Source organism: Phocoena sinus, chromosome 9, assembly GCF_008692025.1.
Source record: "Phocoena sinus isolate mPhoSin1 chromosome 9, mPhoSin1.pri, whole genome shotgun sequence".
Classification (NCBI taxonomy): domain Eukaryota; kingdom Metazoa; phylum Chordata; class Mammalia; order Artiodactyla; family Phocoenidae; genus Phocoena; species Phocoena sinus.
In genome coordinates this window covers 23469409-23485499 of record NC_045771.1, presented here as the reverse complement: position 1 = coordinate 23485499, position 16091 = coordinate 23469409, and the positions used below count along the sequence as shown (strand labels likewise).

General features: G+C 54.8%; 1 protein-coding gene across 4 annotated transcripts; it reads left to right on the top strand.

Annotated features, from left to right (window-relative positions):
* Positions 1–3523: 3523 nt before the first annotated feature.
* Positions 3524–15527, top strand: IRF5 (interferon regulatory factor 5). Of its 4 annotated transcripts, none has more exons than XM_032642516.1 (9): positions 3524–3638; positions 8244–8449; positions 10426–10615; positions 11040–11104; positions 11594–11627; positions 11854–12075; positions 12303–12695; positions 12785–12903; positions 13200–15527. In XM_032642516.1, the coding sequence occupies exons 2-9, from the start codon at positions 8255–8257 to the stop codon at positions 13443–13445; spliced, it is 1464 nt and encodes a 487-aa protein (XP_032498407.1). In that variant the 5' UTR covers positions 3524–3638; positions 8244–8254; the 3' UTR covers positions 13446–15527. The 4 variants fall into 4 exon arrangements, with proteins under 4 accessions (XP_032498407.1, XP_032498406.1, XP_032498408.1 ...); XM_032642515.1 differs by having other exon boundaries at positions 11806–12075; XM_032642517.1 differs by lacking the exon at positions 3524–3638 and adding an exon at positions 5318–5470 and having other exon boundaries at positions 11806–12075.
* The last annotated feature ends 564 nt before the right edge of the window (positions 15528–16091 follow it).

Below are 16091 nucleotides of genomic sequence, written 5' to 3'. Positions count from 1 at the left end.
CCGAGCTGAGCTAGGAGCGAAATCCCAGGGCATTTATTTACAGTGGATGGGGAGAAACCCAGGCAACAGTGAAACCTCAGGATCTGAGAGTTTAAGTAAAGAAGACATGCAGAGACTGGAGTTTCTGAGGCGTACCTGAGGGTCTCAGGGACGGCTGGAGCTCTGGGTCCAAGGTCCAGAGCAGAATCCGTGGGAAAGGGGGTGGGAGCCAGATTGCAGAGGATTAGGGAGAGGAGAGGGGCTGACCACGAAGGACAAGGGAAGTAGCATTTTTTCTCAACAGGGTTAAGGGAGCACAGAGCCAGGACCTGGGATGGACAAGGGTGGCTGTGTAGCTTCCTGGGACACAGGCCATTTGAAGAGATAGAGTGCAGATTTGGAAGGGGGTGGGGTGGGATATGAGGTCTAGAGGTGTCTGCGTGACAGTGCTGGCCAAGCGGGGGACTTCCAGCTCACACCTCAGAATGCTCTGAGGACGCAGCGTTTAGTAAGAAAGGGGAAGGAAGCCCCAGCTGTGGCGTCCTGGGCATCGGTAGCCGTGAAGCTGCCACTTTCGCGTGTCATATTATGTGCTTTACAGGCAGGAGCCAGAGTGGCCGTGTAAAACCCTAAGTCAGATCAAGTGGCGCCTCTACTCTGACTGTGCAACAACCCACGAAGCGCCCCGCCCCCCGCAATTTTGTCACCGAAGCATTTATTGTCTAGCTCACGCCGTAGAATGGGAGCTCCAGGAAGGCAGGGTGTGTAGACAAAGTAGACTTTGGTTTGCCGTTTTCTCCTGGTACGTAGGAGATGCTCACTGAGCATTTGTTAAATTTAGGCCTCACGGTCCAACTGTGACCGTGATGTTATCATTCTCACCTTACAGGCAGGAAATGGGGCTTCCAAGAGAGTCCGAGATTTGCTCAAAGTCACACAATCCCCGAGTGGTAGAGCCAGGGTGTGACTCAGCCCTGTTCGAGTCCAGAGCCCAGTGTCTCGCCAGCAATTTCCTAGAAACAGAAGGACATCTGAGGACCAGGCCAGCCTGGGGAAGCCCGACAGCCCAGACTGAGGGGATGGGTCTCCCGGATGGGAGGTACTGGGGGCAAAACCAGCTGTCATCTGCCCAGGCCTGTGTTGAGGGGGGCAGGTCCAGAGTTGGGAGGGGGTCTTGTCCAGCTGCCTGCTGGATCTCCACCTTCTCTCCCCACCACTCACCCTGAGCTTCTTTCGGTTCCCTTTGGTGATGTGGCTCCCCCATCCCCATACACAGATGCACACGCGTGGTGGCTTCTACAGGAATCAGGCCTCTCACCGCACCCTCAGTCTGATGCCCCGGCCAGGGGAAGTCAGGGCAGGGGCCGTCTCACCACTGCGAATAAGAGGCCTGGATACACGTCTCTGCTGAGGCTCCTGGGGCTGTGGAGGCCGAGTCTCCTCGTTCCCCGTGTACCCCGGCCCCACTGCGGGGAACCGGGAGTGATCCCATGGGGGTCACCAGCGTAGTCTCACTTCCCCTCTGCTTGTACTTCACCATAAGACAGCATCCAGAAGCAAGGGGACCCTTCGATTTTGGAAGAGCCTGAGTGGTGCTCTCCGTCCTCACCCCTTCCTCCTTATGCCATGTCTATGGCCCAGAGTGGTTCTCGGTTCAGGTTCCCCTGGTCTGGGGAAGGCAGGACCCAAGCCGAGCGGAGCCCCTGCATAGCGCCTATCCTTGGAGCGTCACGCCAATGTTGCGATCTCGATCACCTCCCTTTTACCCCAGGGAATGAGAGTCACAGGACCTGCCTAAGGTCGCTGAGCTTGAATGCAACAGAGTTGGAGGCAAGCTCAAGGGCAGTGCCCCTTCTTCTACACACAGCCCCTGAATGGTTCTTGACAAAGTTCAGAGACCCTGAGTGGGGGAGGCCTCACCTGAGGACACGGGATCGTGGGGAGGCAGAGTGCAGAATCCTAGTCTCACGCTCCCTTAAGCTGTGTGTGGTGCATCTAACGATAAAAGAAGGCTCCTCTTGACTATTGCTCCAGATATATTTTCTAGTCCAACATAGAATACTTTCTATTAAGCACAACTGACCTCCGATGGAAAAGGTTCGTATTTTGGGGGCAACCATTTTCAAGTAAATAGCAGTTTCACATTTAAAGAAAGAAAGAAAAAACAATCTCCCTATCCTCATTTTCTGCATCCACACTTTAAATTTTAAAAATATAAAATAGTGAAAGATTCAGCAGATACAAATAATAAAATACATATAATTATATTCCCTTTTATATTAGGGCTATGCAAGAGTGGGGGAGAGGGAGAGACATGCAGGAGAGAAGAAAAACAGACAACACATAAAGAGTCATGATTACAGATCGGGGGTAAAGACCAACCTCGGTATTCCTGCAGAGATGGAGAGGGGAGGGGAAGGTCAAAGTTCTGATTCATCAACTAACTAATACGGCTGTATTTGTTAAAAAATACAGGCTCTAAACTTTAAAGTGCAAATAGTGTTTTTTTAGAACTTATGTATTTTAGTTTCTACCTAAAATTTAATCAACTGACGTAAATTTCCTTCGTTTAAAAATATTTTAATTAAAAATTACTATAGAAAATAGAAGACGAAAAGACAGGAGTGGTCCCTGAGTAAGCTGATTCCAGTGGGAATCAGACATTAAAATCCTAAGTGAAAACCAGCGAGGACGAGCCTCAGAGGCTGGGAACCCGACCTAGGAACGGAAGTCAAGGTAAGCTTTCCAAAGGAGGTGATGCTGAGGCAACATTTGAAGACGAGCAGGTGTTCCCAAACGAAGAATGCTCCTGAAGAGGGAACAGGTTGTGTGAAGGTTGAGGCCAGCGAGGAGGCCCACGTGTGGAACCGAAAAGCGTTCAGAACGGCAGACGGGTAGTCAACATAGCGGTGAGTGAAGGGGTGGGACAAGCGACCAAGGAGCTGACCCTGAGAGACCCGAAGGTGATCAGGGAGGGGACCTGGGGCAGGCAGGTGCGAAGGTTGAGAATTAGAAAGGAACAGAGTAGCCTGAGGATCCCTGTCTGCAGGCACGTCGTGGAGGGGTTGTCTGAGTCTGGGTGCCAGCGACCCTCGGCTGGGTGCCAGTGACCCTCGGTAGAGTTCGCAGGCTGGCGGGCGAGGGCCGGGGGCTGTCTATCAGTCCGCCCCACCGCGCTGGTACGTGGCTCGGTTGATCGCCAATGTCCGCACCGATCTTGAGCTCCCGGAGGGACAGGCTGGGAAGCTCCCGGGCCCAGCCGAGCACCGCGGCAGGATGGGGTGGGGGGCTAGGGGTGTCGAACGACTTTTTCGCGCTTCCCGATTGCTGAAGGAGCCCAGTACTCAGTCAAGGCTACCTCGCCGCCTGGCGTCTCCCCCAGGCCCTGGGCTGCAGTGGGACCAGCCTGGCCCGAGGCTCAGCCCGGCCCCTCGGTCGCTGGGTCTGCGCGGGGACCCCACGGTGGCTTCGCGGGGCAGGGCTGGGCGCTGCCCGCGCACCCAGGCTCGGCGGCCTCGGCCCAGGGGCGGGGGCGGTGATGCGGAAGTGCCGGGAGGGCGGGCGGGCGGACAGACAAGCGCGGCTCCGGGAGGGCGCAGCTCGGCCCCACCGCCTGGCCCGTGCTCCCGGGCGCAACCAAGCGGGCGCACCGCAGACAGGTAGGTCCCGGCTGCCGCGCGCTCCTCTCCGCGCCCGCGGAGCACCCGCTGGCGGCGGGAGGGGGACCGGAGCGGGGCGGGCGCGCGGGAGGGGTCAGCGCCGGCTTCTCCTGGCGCCGGAGCGCGGTGAGGGTGGGGACGCGGGGGGGTCGCGTAAGGCAGGGCGCGCCCCGCCGTTCTGGCGGCCTCCAAGATGCCTCCTACGTCCTGATTAGCGTGGGGTGCCCCGCACCAGCAGCCTTCGTCCCGAAGGCGCCCGGGGAGCCCGGAGGCGCGGGCGGCGGAGTAGGCACTGCTGCCAGGGGCGCCAGCTCTGCTGCTTCTCTCCCTTCGTCTCGCCACCGCCAAGGATGGGCAGCGCCCGGGCTCCCGGCTTGGGCCATGGGAGGGGCAAGCCCCGATTCCCCCTTTCTGTGCACTCCAATCCCTCTTCCCCTGGCACCTCTCATCCTTTCGAGTAAGAGAATGAGGTTTAAAAAGGTTCATCCTCCCTGGATCTTAAGGCCAATGGCAAGAATTCGGGCAGAGAGTGTGTAGTAAGATGGTGTCAGGCAGAGGCGCCGGCCGTCCTTCGACTCGTGGCCGAGAAAAGAAGGCGCTGACCCTCCTCTAACAGAGAGGAACCACGGGCGTGATACTTCTTAGACTAGTTCCCCCGAACTTAGAAACGAAACAGTTAAGAGTCTAAAAGTGGAAGGAAAGTGAGACCAGCGTGACCATGATGCGGGATAGGAGATGGTGAACACCTGCGCCGGGGTTGTCTCCGCGACCCCAGAGCTGCCGGATCCGGCACTCGGGATCAGGGGCGAGAGGGACTTTCCCGCCCGCGCCGCCACCCTGGGCACATCAGAGCGGGGACGAGGGCGGGGGCGCCACCAGCCAGAGAAGCGGTCCGAGAGGTAGACCCTAAGCCAGCGCCCCGGGCGGGGTAGGGGGGTGGTGGTTCTGTGGGCTGGCCCAGGAGGCGCGGGCAAGCCACCCGGGGAGCACCTGCGGGGGCGGTCCAGAGGGCAGGGCCGGGCCTGGGTTCCACGAGCGCCCAGAGCTGGGACGAGTGACCAGGACCAGTAAGGACGAGGGCGGGGCCGATGCAGGAAGCTAGAGCCCCTCGGGAGGGCAGCTGGGCCAGAGCAGAGCTATCGGGCTAGGGCGCTGGGGCTTCCAGCAAGTCAAGAGAAGCCATGGGAAACCACCCTTTTCTACCTAAAGGCCCCATCTTGGGGTTTTCCTCCTGCGCCTTGGCCTTACCCCAACGTGCGCCCCAAATGAAGCCGAGAGAAGCTTCTTTCGCCGCATCAGCTGCCCCAGAGCCTCAGCTATTCTCAGGGTGTGGTCAACTCACCATGAGAGGGCGGGGCTTAAGGTCTTGCCGGGGCAGGGAACCCCTTGCCTTCTCCAGGAGCTTGGTGTGGAGTTTGTGGGGAGACGTCTGAATCAGATAAACTCAGGAGGTGCAAGGGCTTTCTGATCTGCGCACTATTGAGGGCTGCAGAGCTTCCTCCCCTAGGGGGTCCCTGGTGCCCACAATGTTCCAGGCTCCTCTGGTGGCTGGCTCCTGGGACTTCAGGAGATGTGGTGCCTCGCCCCCTCAGGAGGAGCTCCTGGGCTGCCCCTTCACCTCTGGGGGCTTCCTCGGGTCCTCAGCAGGCCACACCTCCTTTGATGTTCCCATGGAAGCTGATGCATGCACTTCCGCCTTTCCCCTCTTCCGGTGCTCAAATCCACAAGGCTAGGTCTGAGGGCTGCAGACCGGCTCAGCTGTGAAGGATCAGGGCAGACCCCCTGACTAGCCTGCCCTCTGATGGAAAATCAAGTCCTCTTCCCAGCAGCAGGTAGGGGGTGTAGGATGGAATTTCTCAGGGCTGTGCTATAGCTTCTGGGACACCCTGGGAATCTGGGCGGCTGCTTCTACATGGAGGGAAAGTAGGGTTGGAGCACAAAGGCACTGAAATTCGGAACTCCTGGCATTGGGATAGTCTGAATCACATCTAAGCCTGTCTCCCTGTGGGAGGAAGCCACCTTGGGGAGCTGATGCTGAGCCTGGTCCTGGTGCACCTGGAGGCAGGCAAACCCCCTGTGGCTGAAGACCCTTCTGTGGCATGCTGGACAGACCCTCTCTTGGCCCTGGTCAGGCTTGTCATGGGAGGCTCTCTCCACAGCCCCTCCCTGTACTGCTTGAAGGGGTTGCACCTTACTGTCAAGAGGTCAGTGTTATAATTTCAACATCTTTGTGTTGAAAAGCAGTGTTGTTCCAGGCCAGGCAGTGTTCCTCTCCCTGATTTCCTCCTTGCCCTGGGCAGAGGACTCGACCTTTCTGGCCTCCCAGCTGCACCACCACCTATGGCACAGCTGCGGGCTGACCATGTGTGTGGGTCATCAGGAAAGCTTGCCTTGTCCTCTGTGTCAACAGAGCTTTCCTCTGTCCACCTTCTCTTAGCCAGAATGGCCTGCTACTGGTGACTGCCACCCTTCTATTCTAGGACCCAGGCCTAGAGGGTCCTAGAGGGTCCTAGGGAGGGTGGGGATGCTACAAATACATATTGGGTGAGGCTCTCCAGTGCTGTGAACCACACAATGTACAATGACTGCCAGTGGGCTTGAGGGTTGGGGGATGGGCCACAAGGTGAGAGATTGAGAATTTGGTCTGGGGGACCCAAATGTGATTCTCTCCACATCCCTTCCCTCCCCCAGCTCACAGTGAGTCAGGTTTCCGAGTTGTCCGGTCTGGCCACTTTCATTTCCCTTGGGGCTGGGTGGAGGCTAGTGCAGAAAAGGGAACCGAGCCACCCATCTTCTGAAGCCTGGGGGCAGGGCTGGACGCTCTCCTGCCTTCCCTGTCCCGGCCCAGCGCTGGGCACTGCTCTGAGGAGAGGCCGCACATGAGACACCTAAGCGACGTCGAGGTGGCACTTACCTGCCACAACCCAACAAGGTACTGGGGCAGGCCTGGGAGGATGGTGTGTGTGTGTGTGTGTGTGTGTGTGTGTGTGTGTGTGTGTGTCCCAGTGCAGGCCAGGAAGCCCGCCAGGGCTTGTGTACTCCCAGAAGCCATTGCTCCCAGCAGCAGTCCGGCCTGTGGTTGGGTGGCTTTAGCTGTTAGGAAGTTCTTCAGCCTGGGTCTAGTCTGTCTCAGTAGAGGCTGTCCGGGTGTTGACTTCAACCCTAGTCTCTTTGTCACATGGTGGTACCTCTCATTCCCACCCCACTGAGTGTTCACTTCACCTACCCAGATATCCCATTTCCTTCAGTCATTTCTTCCCTGACAGGCCTGCCTCCCTGAGACCCTCACCTGCATCACAGCCCCTGCAGCCTTCCTCTTGGGTCTGGTCTCACCCTTGAGTCAGAGGAGGATCCTGGGGAGAGCAGGGCTGGTTGTGGGGCGGGGATGGGGGGAATAAACGGCTGGAGGACAGATGCTTCCAACATCTGGTTGGTATTTCTTAAGTCCTATTTTGGTCCACTGAATGGCCGGGTGTCTGGGAGGGGGGCGAGTGGTGAGGAAGAAGAGCAGGAGGCACTCCTGGCCTCGAAGAGGTTTTGCACCCCCCCCCCCCACCTGGAAGGTGAATGAGATGGGGAAGAGGCAGTGCGAGGCTGAGTAAGAGCCCCAAACCACTCATCTCAATGGTGAAGAGTTCAGGACCGCCCATGGCACTCTGGAGAGGGGCATGTGAGTGCTGGGGTGCCCACCCCAGAGGCCAAGTGTGGGCACCTCTGTTCCAGGAAGCACGACCTCTGGAAAAGACCCTGGCCCACCCCCTCCTCATCGCCACCACTCCCTCTCCATTACTTGTGGAGCATCTTCTGCGAGGGACAGTGGTACCAAGGAAGTGGGAGAGGAGCATGGTGCCGGGGCAGTGTGTGCCCTCTTACACACACGCTTGCACACCCATCTAACTCACATGTGCTCAGAAACTAGAGCCCCGGGCGGGAGGCAGCCTGATTTCTCATCGTGGCTCAGCTCTTTGTTCCTTCCTTGACCAGAGACAGAGTCCCCTCTGAGTCTCAGAACGGGGGTCTATGATGGCTTGGTCCTTTCTGTCTCTGACCCTGGCTCACAGGTTCTACCTTTGTCTTAGCCGGGTTTCCTAGAAGGTGGTTTGGTGAGGGGTTCTCTGGAGGAGAGGGAGGGAGCAGGGGTGGGGCAGGAAGAAATCTAAGCAAGGATGTGGCCTCAGCTGGAGACTGGCTTCAGCCCGAGCCCTTGAGGAGCCTGGGGCACACATTTGCTCCACCTGAAGCCAGGGGACCAGCCTTCCATCCCCGTGTGTCAGTCACCCACTGGCTGTGGGCTGTCCCCCCAGAGTGGAGGGGTGGGCCCAGCCTGGGAGTGAGGCAGCGAGGGTGGCTCTGCGCTGTGCCGGCCTCACAGCAGCGGGGGAATTGACGCCCTGCCTGGCACGGGGCGTCACGGTGGGGCACCCACAGCATCCACTAGAGCTGTACACCCCCTCCTTCCTTCCCCCCAAACACAAAGCCCACATGCAGGGACCCTGTGACAGGAAAGCTGGTGGCTGCAGAGGAGAACTGACTTGAGCACCTGGATGGACGGCAGTGACTCCGGCCGGACGCGCTGATGTGCTCCCCCTCTGCTCTCTCCGGCAGACGCCTTTGCCATGAACCAGCCTGCCCCCGCTGCCCTTCCTCCGCCCCGCCGCGTACGGCTGAAGCCCTGGCTGGTGGCCCAGGTGAACAGCTGCCAGTACCCGGGGCTTCAGTGGGTCAATGGGGAAAAGAAATGCTTCTATATCCCCTGGCGCCATGCCACGCGGCACGGCCCCAGCCAGGATGGAGATAACACCATCTTCAAGGTAAGCCCTGGACAGGCGTACCGCCTGGACCTCTGAGGCCCCCCTCCCTAGAAGAGAACTCCCTCTACATCTCAGACTGGCCACTCTCCTAGCTGCCTTGCTGCAGGTGACCCCAGTCCTGGGCTAAGGGGCCGCAGGCATCATCACAGTGCACATCTTTCTAACCTGATCCCCAGAGCAAGGTGAGGACTGAGGGACCCCCCAGGAGACCTTCCTGTAACTCTTTCTCTTCCTCCTTGTTCTTGTGTCATTTTCATCACACGTGAGTGCCTGTCCAGGGTGCACGTTTGGTGTACACAGATGCTAAAAGAACACCACAGAATTCCCCCTTAATCTTAATACTAGGAGGTAACTACTGTGAATATTTTTTGCTTACATTTCCAGTTTTCTGCATGTGTGTGTATATGAAGTGCAAACATGGAATCAAACCATAGATTCTATTTTATAACCTGTATTTTTCACCCAACATCAGGACTAGCTTTCCTCTCCAACAAATGCCACAGCACCTTTAGTGACCACTGAATGTTCCATTGGAGGGGTTAGCACACTTTAGTCACCCAGTCCCAGTTTCTGGACACCTCAGGTGGCTTTCAGGGTCTCTTGTGTTGAAGACCACGTTGCCATGGACACCCTCTAAACTCTTACCCATGGCACATCTTAAATGATTTTCTTTGGGGTTAGTTCCCCATTAAACATTTCTGGGTCAAAGGGAATGCTTTGTTTTAAAGCTTTGGCTATGTATTTCTTAGTCTTTGCATTTGGTATTTACCTTTTCAAGGTTCCTTTCAAATCCATTTCTTATTTTTGAATAGGTAACATGGTCATACAATTCAACATTTAAGAAGTGCAAAATGGTTAACAGCAAAAAGTCTCCCTTATGGGAGACTGTCCCCCAGGCACCCAACCCCCTCCTTTGGGGCAATTAGTATTATCAGTTTCTTGTTTATCCTTCCTGAGAGATTTTTGTGCATATACACGCAAATGTATACCTATGCTTTCCCCAACTTTTGACAAAAATGGTAGATGTTTACATACTCTTCTGTACCTCATTTCTTGAAGATTACAACATGTTAGTGTATCAAAACTTCCCTGTTTTTGTTTTTCTTGCTGCCCAGTATTCCATTCTACGGGTTAGCCATAATTTAACCAGCTCCCATTAATGGACATGTAGATTATGTGGGGTCTTTTTCTCTTGTAAACGGCTGCAGTGAATAACCTCGTACGTGCAGACTTTTGTGTGGATGCTTCTGCGTCCGTAGGATAAATTCCCAGAAGCCAAATTGCTGGGTTAAAGGGCAGAAACATTTGTAATCTTGATATCAACCAAACTGCCCTCCAAAATAATAACACCAGGAGTTCCCTGGTGGTCTGTAGTGGTTAGGATTTGGTACTTTCACTGCCACCGCCCGGGTTCAATCCCTGGTCAGGGAACTGAGATCCCGCAAGCCGTGCAGCGAGGCCAAAAAATAATAATAATTATGATATTTATAATAATACCAACAGCTGAAGTGTACGGAGTCCATCCCAAGTGCAGACACAGTTCAGAGAGTTTATGTGCATTAGTCCTGAGTCTTCACCGCCACACTGCGAGGTAGGCACTGTGTTGGGGAGATCAAAGCAAAGAGAGGCAAAGTGACCCGCCCTGGCACACAGCGGGCGGTGGCAGATTCCGGATTCAGTTCTGCTCCAGATCCCATGCTCTTATCCACCATGTTACCCCATCCTCCTCAGAGACTGTACCTATTTGCCACCTTAGGACCAGTGAGTACAATGCCCTTCAAAGCACCTAGATTTCCTTTCGCTTGTTGGAGCCCCAAGGGACTGGCCTCCTGTCTCCCACCTTGCAAACGGACACTTGGGCTCCACCAGTGTGTCGCTGAAGGTTTCACCGCACAGCAGCGACTCCCACTGGCCAGGAGGGGCTTTTGTGAGGGGTGAGGTTCTCTGTGGTCGCCTGTCTTCTCTTCCTGACCTAGGCCTGGGCCAAGGAGACAGGAAAGTACACCGAGGGGGTGGACGAGGCCGATCCGGCCAAGTGGAAGGCCAACCTGCGCTGTGCCCTTAACAAGAGCCGTGACTTTCGCCTCATCTATGATGGGCCCCGGGACATGCCGCCTCAGCCCTACAAGATCTATGAGGTCTGCTCCAATGGCCCCACTCCTGCAGGTATCCTGTCTGGCCCTGTGTGGGACACCGGGGAGGCTATGCAGGAAGGGCCAGGGGGCCCTCCAACGAGCAGTGGTCGGGGGCATGCTGCTAGGTCATAACATCCAGGGCTCCCAGGAGTGGATCATTTGTGAGGCCAGGAATGGCTTGGCACGGACCAGGCCCCCAGCTTTGTCTTCCTCAACCCATCCTTGTTCTTGGTTCTTGGCTCCAGTGAATGTAGGTCGGGTGGTCCAGGGAGCAGAGTGCCGTGGGGTCAGGGGCATCCCTAGTGATTGCTGATGGCTGTGCGGCCTTTCACTCACTCTGTTCGGGCAGCTCTGGGCAGGGGGAGAAGCCACAGCAGGAGCTGCCACATGGAGCCCTGGTGGCCTTCCTCCTCCTCCCCCACTGAACTCCTTCTTTTCTCTCCCTCACTCTGCAGAGTCACAGCCCAGTGAGGATTACACTCCCGGTACAGGAGAGGAGGAGGAGGAGGAAGAGGAAGAGGTGAGCTCCGGGGCCGCTCTTCGCAGCGTCTGCCTGCGCTGATGCAGTGGGCCTTGCTAGGGCATTTCTGCTGTCCTACTCTGCTGTAGGATGGAGCAGTTCCATTCCTCTGGAGCCCTGCTGCTGTTTCTGCAGCTCTTCTCTGAGTTTCTTCTCTCGGGATTCTGGAGACAGGAACAAAGTCACCACCTTGAACCTCCCTGGGACTTTGTTGGTATAAAGTATGCTCACACATGGTCTTGCCCTCAGCAGTTGGGGCTTAGTAGGTATTACCACCTGCAGAAGGCGGAAACTGGGGCGCTGAGAGCCTACTGACGTGCCTGGGATGGCCGAGCTGGGCCTGGAGGCAGGTTCTGGCCTCGCCTAAGCGGAAGACCAGGGAATTGCCTTGTGGGTCTCATTCTTTAGCATCAGATCAATTTAATAACCTGTCCTCCCTTCTCTCTCTCTGACCTCCTCCCTCCTCCTTTGCCTGTGTCTTCCTTTCAGCTCCAGAGGATGTTACCAAGCCTGAGCCTCACAGGTGGGGCTGGGAGGCGGTGTGGTTGGGGGTTTAGTATAAGGAGGAGCTGCAGGTACCACAGGTACCTGGGAGGGGGCTGAAGGGAGGCTGGGGGGTGGCCCAGGGCTGGGAGTAGGTGGGCCCGGGAGGCAGCTCCTGGAAGTGGCATTGAAGCTTTGTCCACCGCCACCTTCCGTAGAAGCAGTGCAGCCCGGTCCCCCCATGGCACCCTATTCTTTATCCAAAGAGGATGTCAAGTGGCCACCCACTCTCCAGCCGCCTGTGGTGCTGGGTCCCCCTGCTCCAGACCCCAGCCTCCTGGGCCCTGCCCCTGGCAACCCTGCTGACTATGGGGAGCTGCTTTCTGAGGTCCTGCCAAGCCCACAGCCTGGGACCCTGGCTGCCAGCCTGCCCCCCACAGGCGAACAACTCCTGCCCGACCTGCTGATCAGCCCTCACATGCTGCCTCGTAAGGACCCCGGGGGGTGCTGGGCCGGGAAAAGCAGCGCTGGGAACGTGGAGGATGACGAGGAGAACAAAAAAGCCCACGCCAGTCCCTGCTTGGGTGGAGGAAGGAAGTGGGAGAGCTGAAGATGGCCTGGCCATGGGGCAGAGAGGGCAGAGAAAGTCAGTGGGCTGCGGAATGGGGAGGCGTGGGGCTCACGGGTGGGGTGGGGCTGCCCCTCTGCCCTACAGTGACCGACCTGGAGATCAAGTTCCAGTACCGGGGGAGGCCACCCCGGGCCCTCACCATCAGCAACCCCCATGGCTGCCGGCTCTTCTACAGCCAGCTGGAGGCCACCCAGGAGCAGGTGGAGCTCTTTGGCCCTGTGAGCCTAGAACAAGTGCGCTTCCCCAGCCCCGAGGACATCCCCAGCGACAAGCAGCGCTTTTATACCAACCAGCTGCTGGATGTCCTGGACCGCGGGCTCATCCTCCAGCTACAAGGCCAGGATCTGTATGCCATCCGCCTGTGCCAGTGCAAGGTGTTCTGGAGCGGGCCCTGCGCCTCAGCCCATGGCTCACACCCCAACCCCATCCAGCGGGAGGTCAAGACCAAGCTCTTCAGCCTGGAGCATTTTCTCAATGGTGAGGGCCCCATGTCGTGTTCCTCTTGGTCTCCTTTCATCCAGGGGCATGGTGCCAGCCTCTGATTAAGGGTCTCAATCTCAATGCAGAGCTCATCCTGTTCCAGAAGGGCCAGACCAACACCCCACCACCGTTTGAGATCTTCTTCTGCTTTGGGGAGGAGTGGCCTGATCGCAAACCCCGAGAGAAGCTGCTCATCACTGTACAGGTATACTCCCACCTCCCACCCCCCAACTCTGCTTTGGTTTGAATATTGGGGAATCCTGGGGCTAGGCCCTTGCCCCACCCAGGGTAGAGGCGCAGGGCCCTCTGGGTGGTGTAAACTCAGTGGTCAGAGTTAATCAAGGATCAGTGCTGCCCACACATAAGCAGCCTTTTTATGAGGTAGAAGTTGGTGCCCCATCTTCCTGGTGGATGCAGCCCACCACCTGACCCCTGCATGCACAGCTGGGTTGGACAGCCCTGCCAAGGTTCTCCCTGTCCTTTCTCCTCTTTGCCCCCCAGGTGGTGCCCGTAGCAGCTCGGCTGCTGCTGGAGATGTTCTCAGGGGAGCTTTCTTGGTCGGCTGATAGCATCCGGCTACAGATCTCAAACCCAGACCTCAAAGACCGCATGGTAGAACAGTTCAAGGAGCTCCATCACATCTGGCAGTCCCAGCAGCAGCTGCAGCCTGTGGCCCAAGCCCCTCCTGTGGCAGGCCTCAGTGCTGGCCAGGGGCCCTGGCCCATGCACCCGGTCGGCATGCAGTAATGCGGCTGCAGTGACTGGCCCAGGCTTCCAGGGTGGCTGTGCAGACTGATGTGGAGGTGCGATGGCCTCAGTGGGCACCTGGTGGGCGGCAGGGTTCTATCTCTGGGTTCTCTGGAAGTGGATCTGGGTCACAAAGAAGAGGGAAAAGAGGCCCGAGTTCCAGGTTCTCCTTAGAAGCTGACGGAAACTGGAAGCCAATTTTGCTTTGAGGACTCTGTCTTCCTGGATATGCCTCTCCTGGGCTGGGTGGGGGAACTGGGGGAACTGAGCCATCGGCACCAATGAGGAGGGAAAGAACTCCCCCTGGCTCCAGGGGGCCTAGTTGTACAGAGGGAGTTGCCCCAGAGTGACCCATACTTGTGGTTGCCCCCATTTCTTCTGGCAAAAAGAGCCAAGTGCTGTGGGTCAGGTCTCCCTGGCAGGTCCTCTGCAGGGCATGGACTGGATATTGGGGTTCCCTAGCTTGAGCCCCACTTCCTCATCTTTCTTCCTCCAGAGACAGAGATGAGCACTTAGGTATTACACCAGATACTTAAGGCTGGCAGCTACCTCCCTTCAGAGTCTAAGAACCTGGGGTAGAAAGTGGAATTTTACGTATTTTTGGATTAATAAATATTAAAAAACAGACTCAGCTATTATTTTCCAGTACCGTTTGTTCCCATGCTATTCTACTAGACCGTATGTCTCATACCAGCTGGCCCTCTTTCCCCCAGCACCTGCCCTCCTGCTCTGGGGCCGCCGACACAGGGAGGGCTCGCCTTCCAGGCTGATGAGTCAGTGGGGCCTTCATGAGCACTCAGCTGGCTGGCTTTGCTTTCCAGGAGGAAGCCGGCTGAAGCAAGGGCGTGGACTTTTAAATGTGTGCAGAATCTAAAATCCTGTCCAAATCAATTCCCGTAAGAAGTGGTGAAAAAGGAAGGGCTGGATTTCAACTAGGGACCATTACAATCTGTCACCCTCATGTATACTCATATGCTATTAAACATATTAGGACAATGCATACAAATTGGTAGCTCACTGTTTGAATCTGGCTCATAGACGTTAATTTTCTGACCTGAACAATTCTGCTCTCATCTTTTTATTAGGGAATGTTTTAAACGTTTGTGAAAGTAGGGAGAATGGTATGAAATTCCCATGTAGTAGCTCCAACAATAATCAATTCGTAGTCTTTCTCATCTAAACTCCCAACCACACCCCCACCCTGAGATTATTTTGAAGCAAATCCTAGACCTATTTCAGGTATAAACAGTATATATCTCTAAAAGACAAGCACGTCCTAAAAAAACAATATCGCACCTAATTAATTCTTATCAAATATCTAGCATTTAAAAATTTAAGACAACTAGAGAAATTTTATTCCCTTGCCATTTAATTGTGGAAGAAATTGCATTTTTTGTTCTGCATTTTGTTTTTGCCTAGATGCTCCTGACTGCATCTGTTGTGTTAACATATTTTGTCTCCTGTGTTTCCTGTAAATTGGTACTTTGATCTGGACCCTGGATTCTAGAGGCTTAATTGGATACAGGTTTTTGTTTCGACTACTTTTGACTTGTGGGTATTGGAATTGTTTCCGATCTTTAGTTATTATACATAACGTTGTAGTGGATAGGCTTGTGCATATTTATGTATTTTCATATTTTTGCCTGTATATCTTTAGGATGGCTCCACAGAAATGGGATTTCTGGGCCAAAGGATAAATGTGTGTCTAACTTTGCAAGATATTGGCAAAATTCTGATAAATCTCTGAGCGTGGCTGTTTCCCCACTGTCTCAACAGGCTATAGTGTCAACTTTTTGGATTTTTGCCAACCTGATAGGTGAGAAATAGTATCTCTACCATTTCTCATTATGAACAAGGCTTAGCATCTTTATATGGTTAAGTGCCCTGGGCAGATTTTAGTGATTTTTTTTTAAATAAACAAATTTAGAATAGTCTCAGATTTACAGGAAAGTTGCTAATAGAGTGCCTATATAACCCACAGCCAGTTTCCCCAGTTGTTAACATCTTACATTATAACTTACATTACTATGGAACATTTGTCACAACTAATGAAACAAAATGAATACATCATTATTAACTAAATTCCATTCTTTATTCAGATTTCATTAGTTTTTATCGCATACTCTTTTTCTGCTCTAGCATCCCATCCAAATGATCACATTACATTTAGTCATTATGTCTCGCTAGCCACCACTGGTCTCACAGTTTCTCAGACTTCCCTTGTTTTTGATGACTTAGATGGCTTTGAGGGTACATTTTAGAATGTCCCTCATTTGGGATTTATCTGATGTGTTTCTCACGGTTTTTGTAAGGAAGACACTGAGGTTAAGTGTCATTCTCACCAGTCATATCGAGTTGATGAATTACAAAGCTTGGCAGGAACATCTGACTGACTTCTGCAACACTGCAGGAAGCTCAGTGGCTGCTGAAAATCTTCCTTGGGCTTCTACTTATATTTTGATTTCTTAAAAATAAAACAACAATGAAAGCAGAAACAAAAAAACAGCATACCTGCCATCATTTCTTGTAGATCTGTGTGTTGTAGCCAGTGGTGGATGAACACTACCCCTCCCCGCCCAAAATAACAGATACTGTTAAGTTCCAGAGCTTAAAGGCAGGACAACGCGTTGCTATGCACTGCTCCCT

What these genes read in the sequence shown, in the direction of transcription:
- IRF5 (XM_032642517.1), top strand. Translation starts at nt 5,440, where the DNA reads ATGGAAAATCAAGTCCTCTTCCCAGCAGCAG. An exon ending in AGTCCTCTTCCCAGCAGCAG is followed by an intron (nt 5,471 to 8,243) that starts GTAGGGGGTGTA and finishes TCTCTCCGGCAG; the next exon opens with ACGCCTTTGCCATGAACCAG. An exon ending in ACCAAGCCTGAGCCTCACAG is followed by an intron (nt 11,628 to 11,805) that starts GTGGGGCTGGGA and finishes CACCTTCCGTAG; the next exon opens with AAGCAGTGCAGCCCGGTCCC.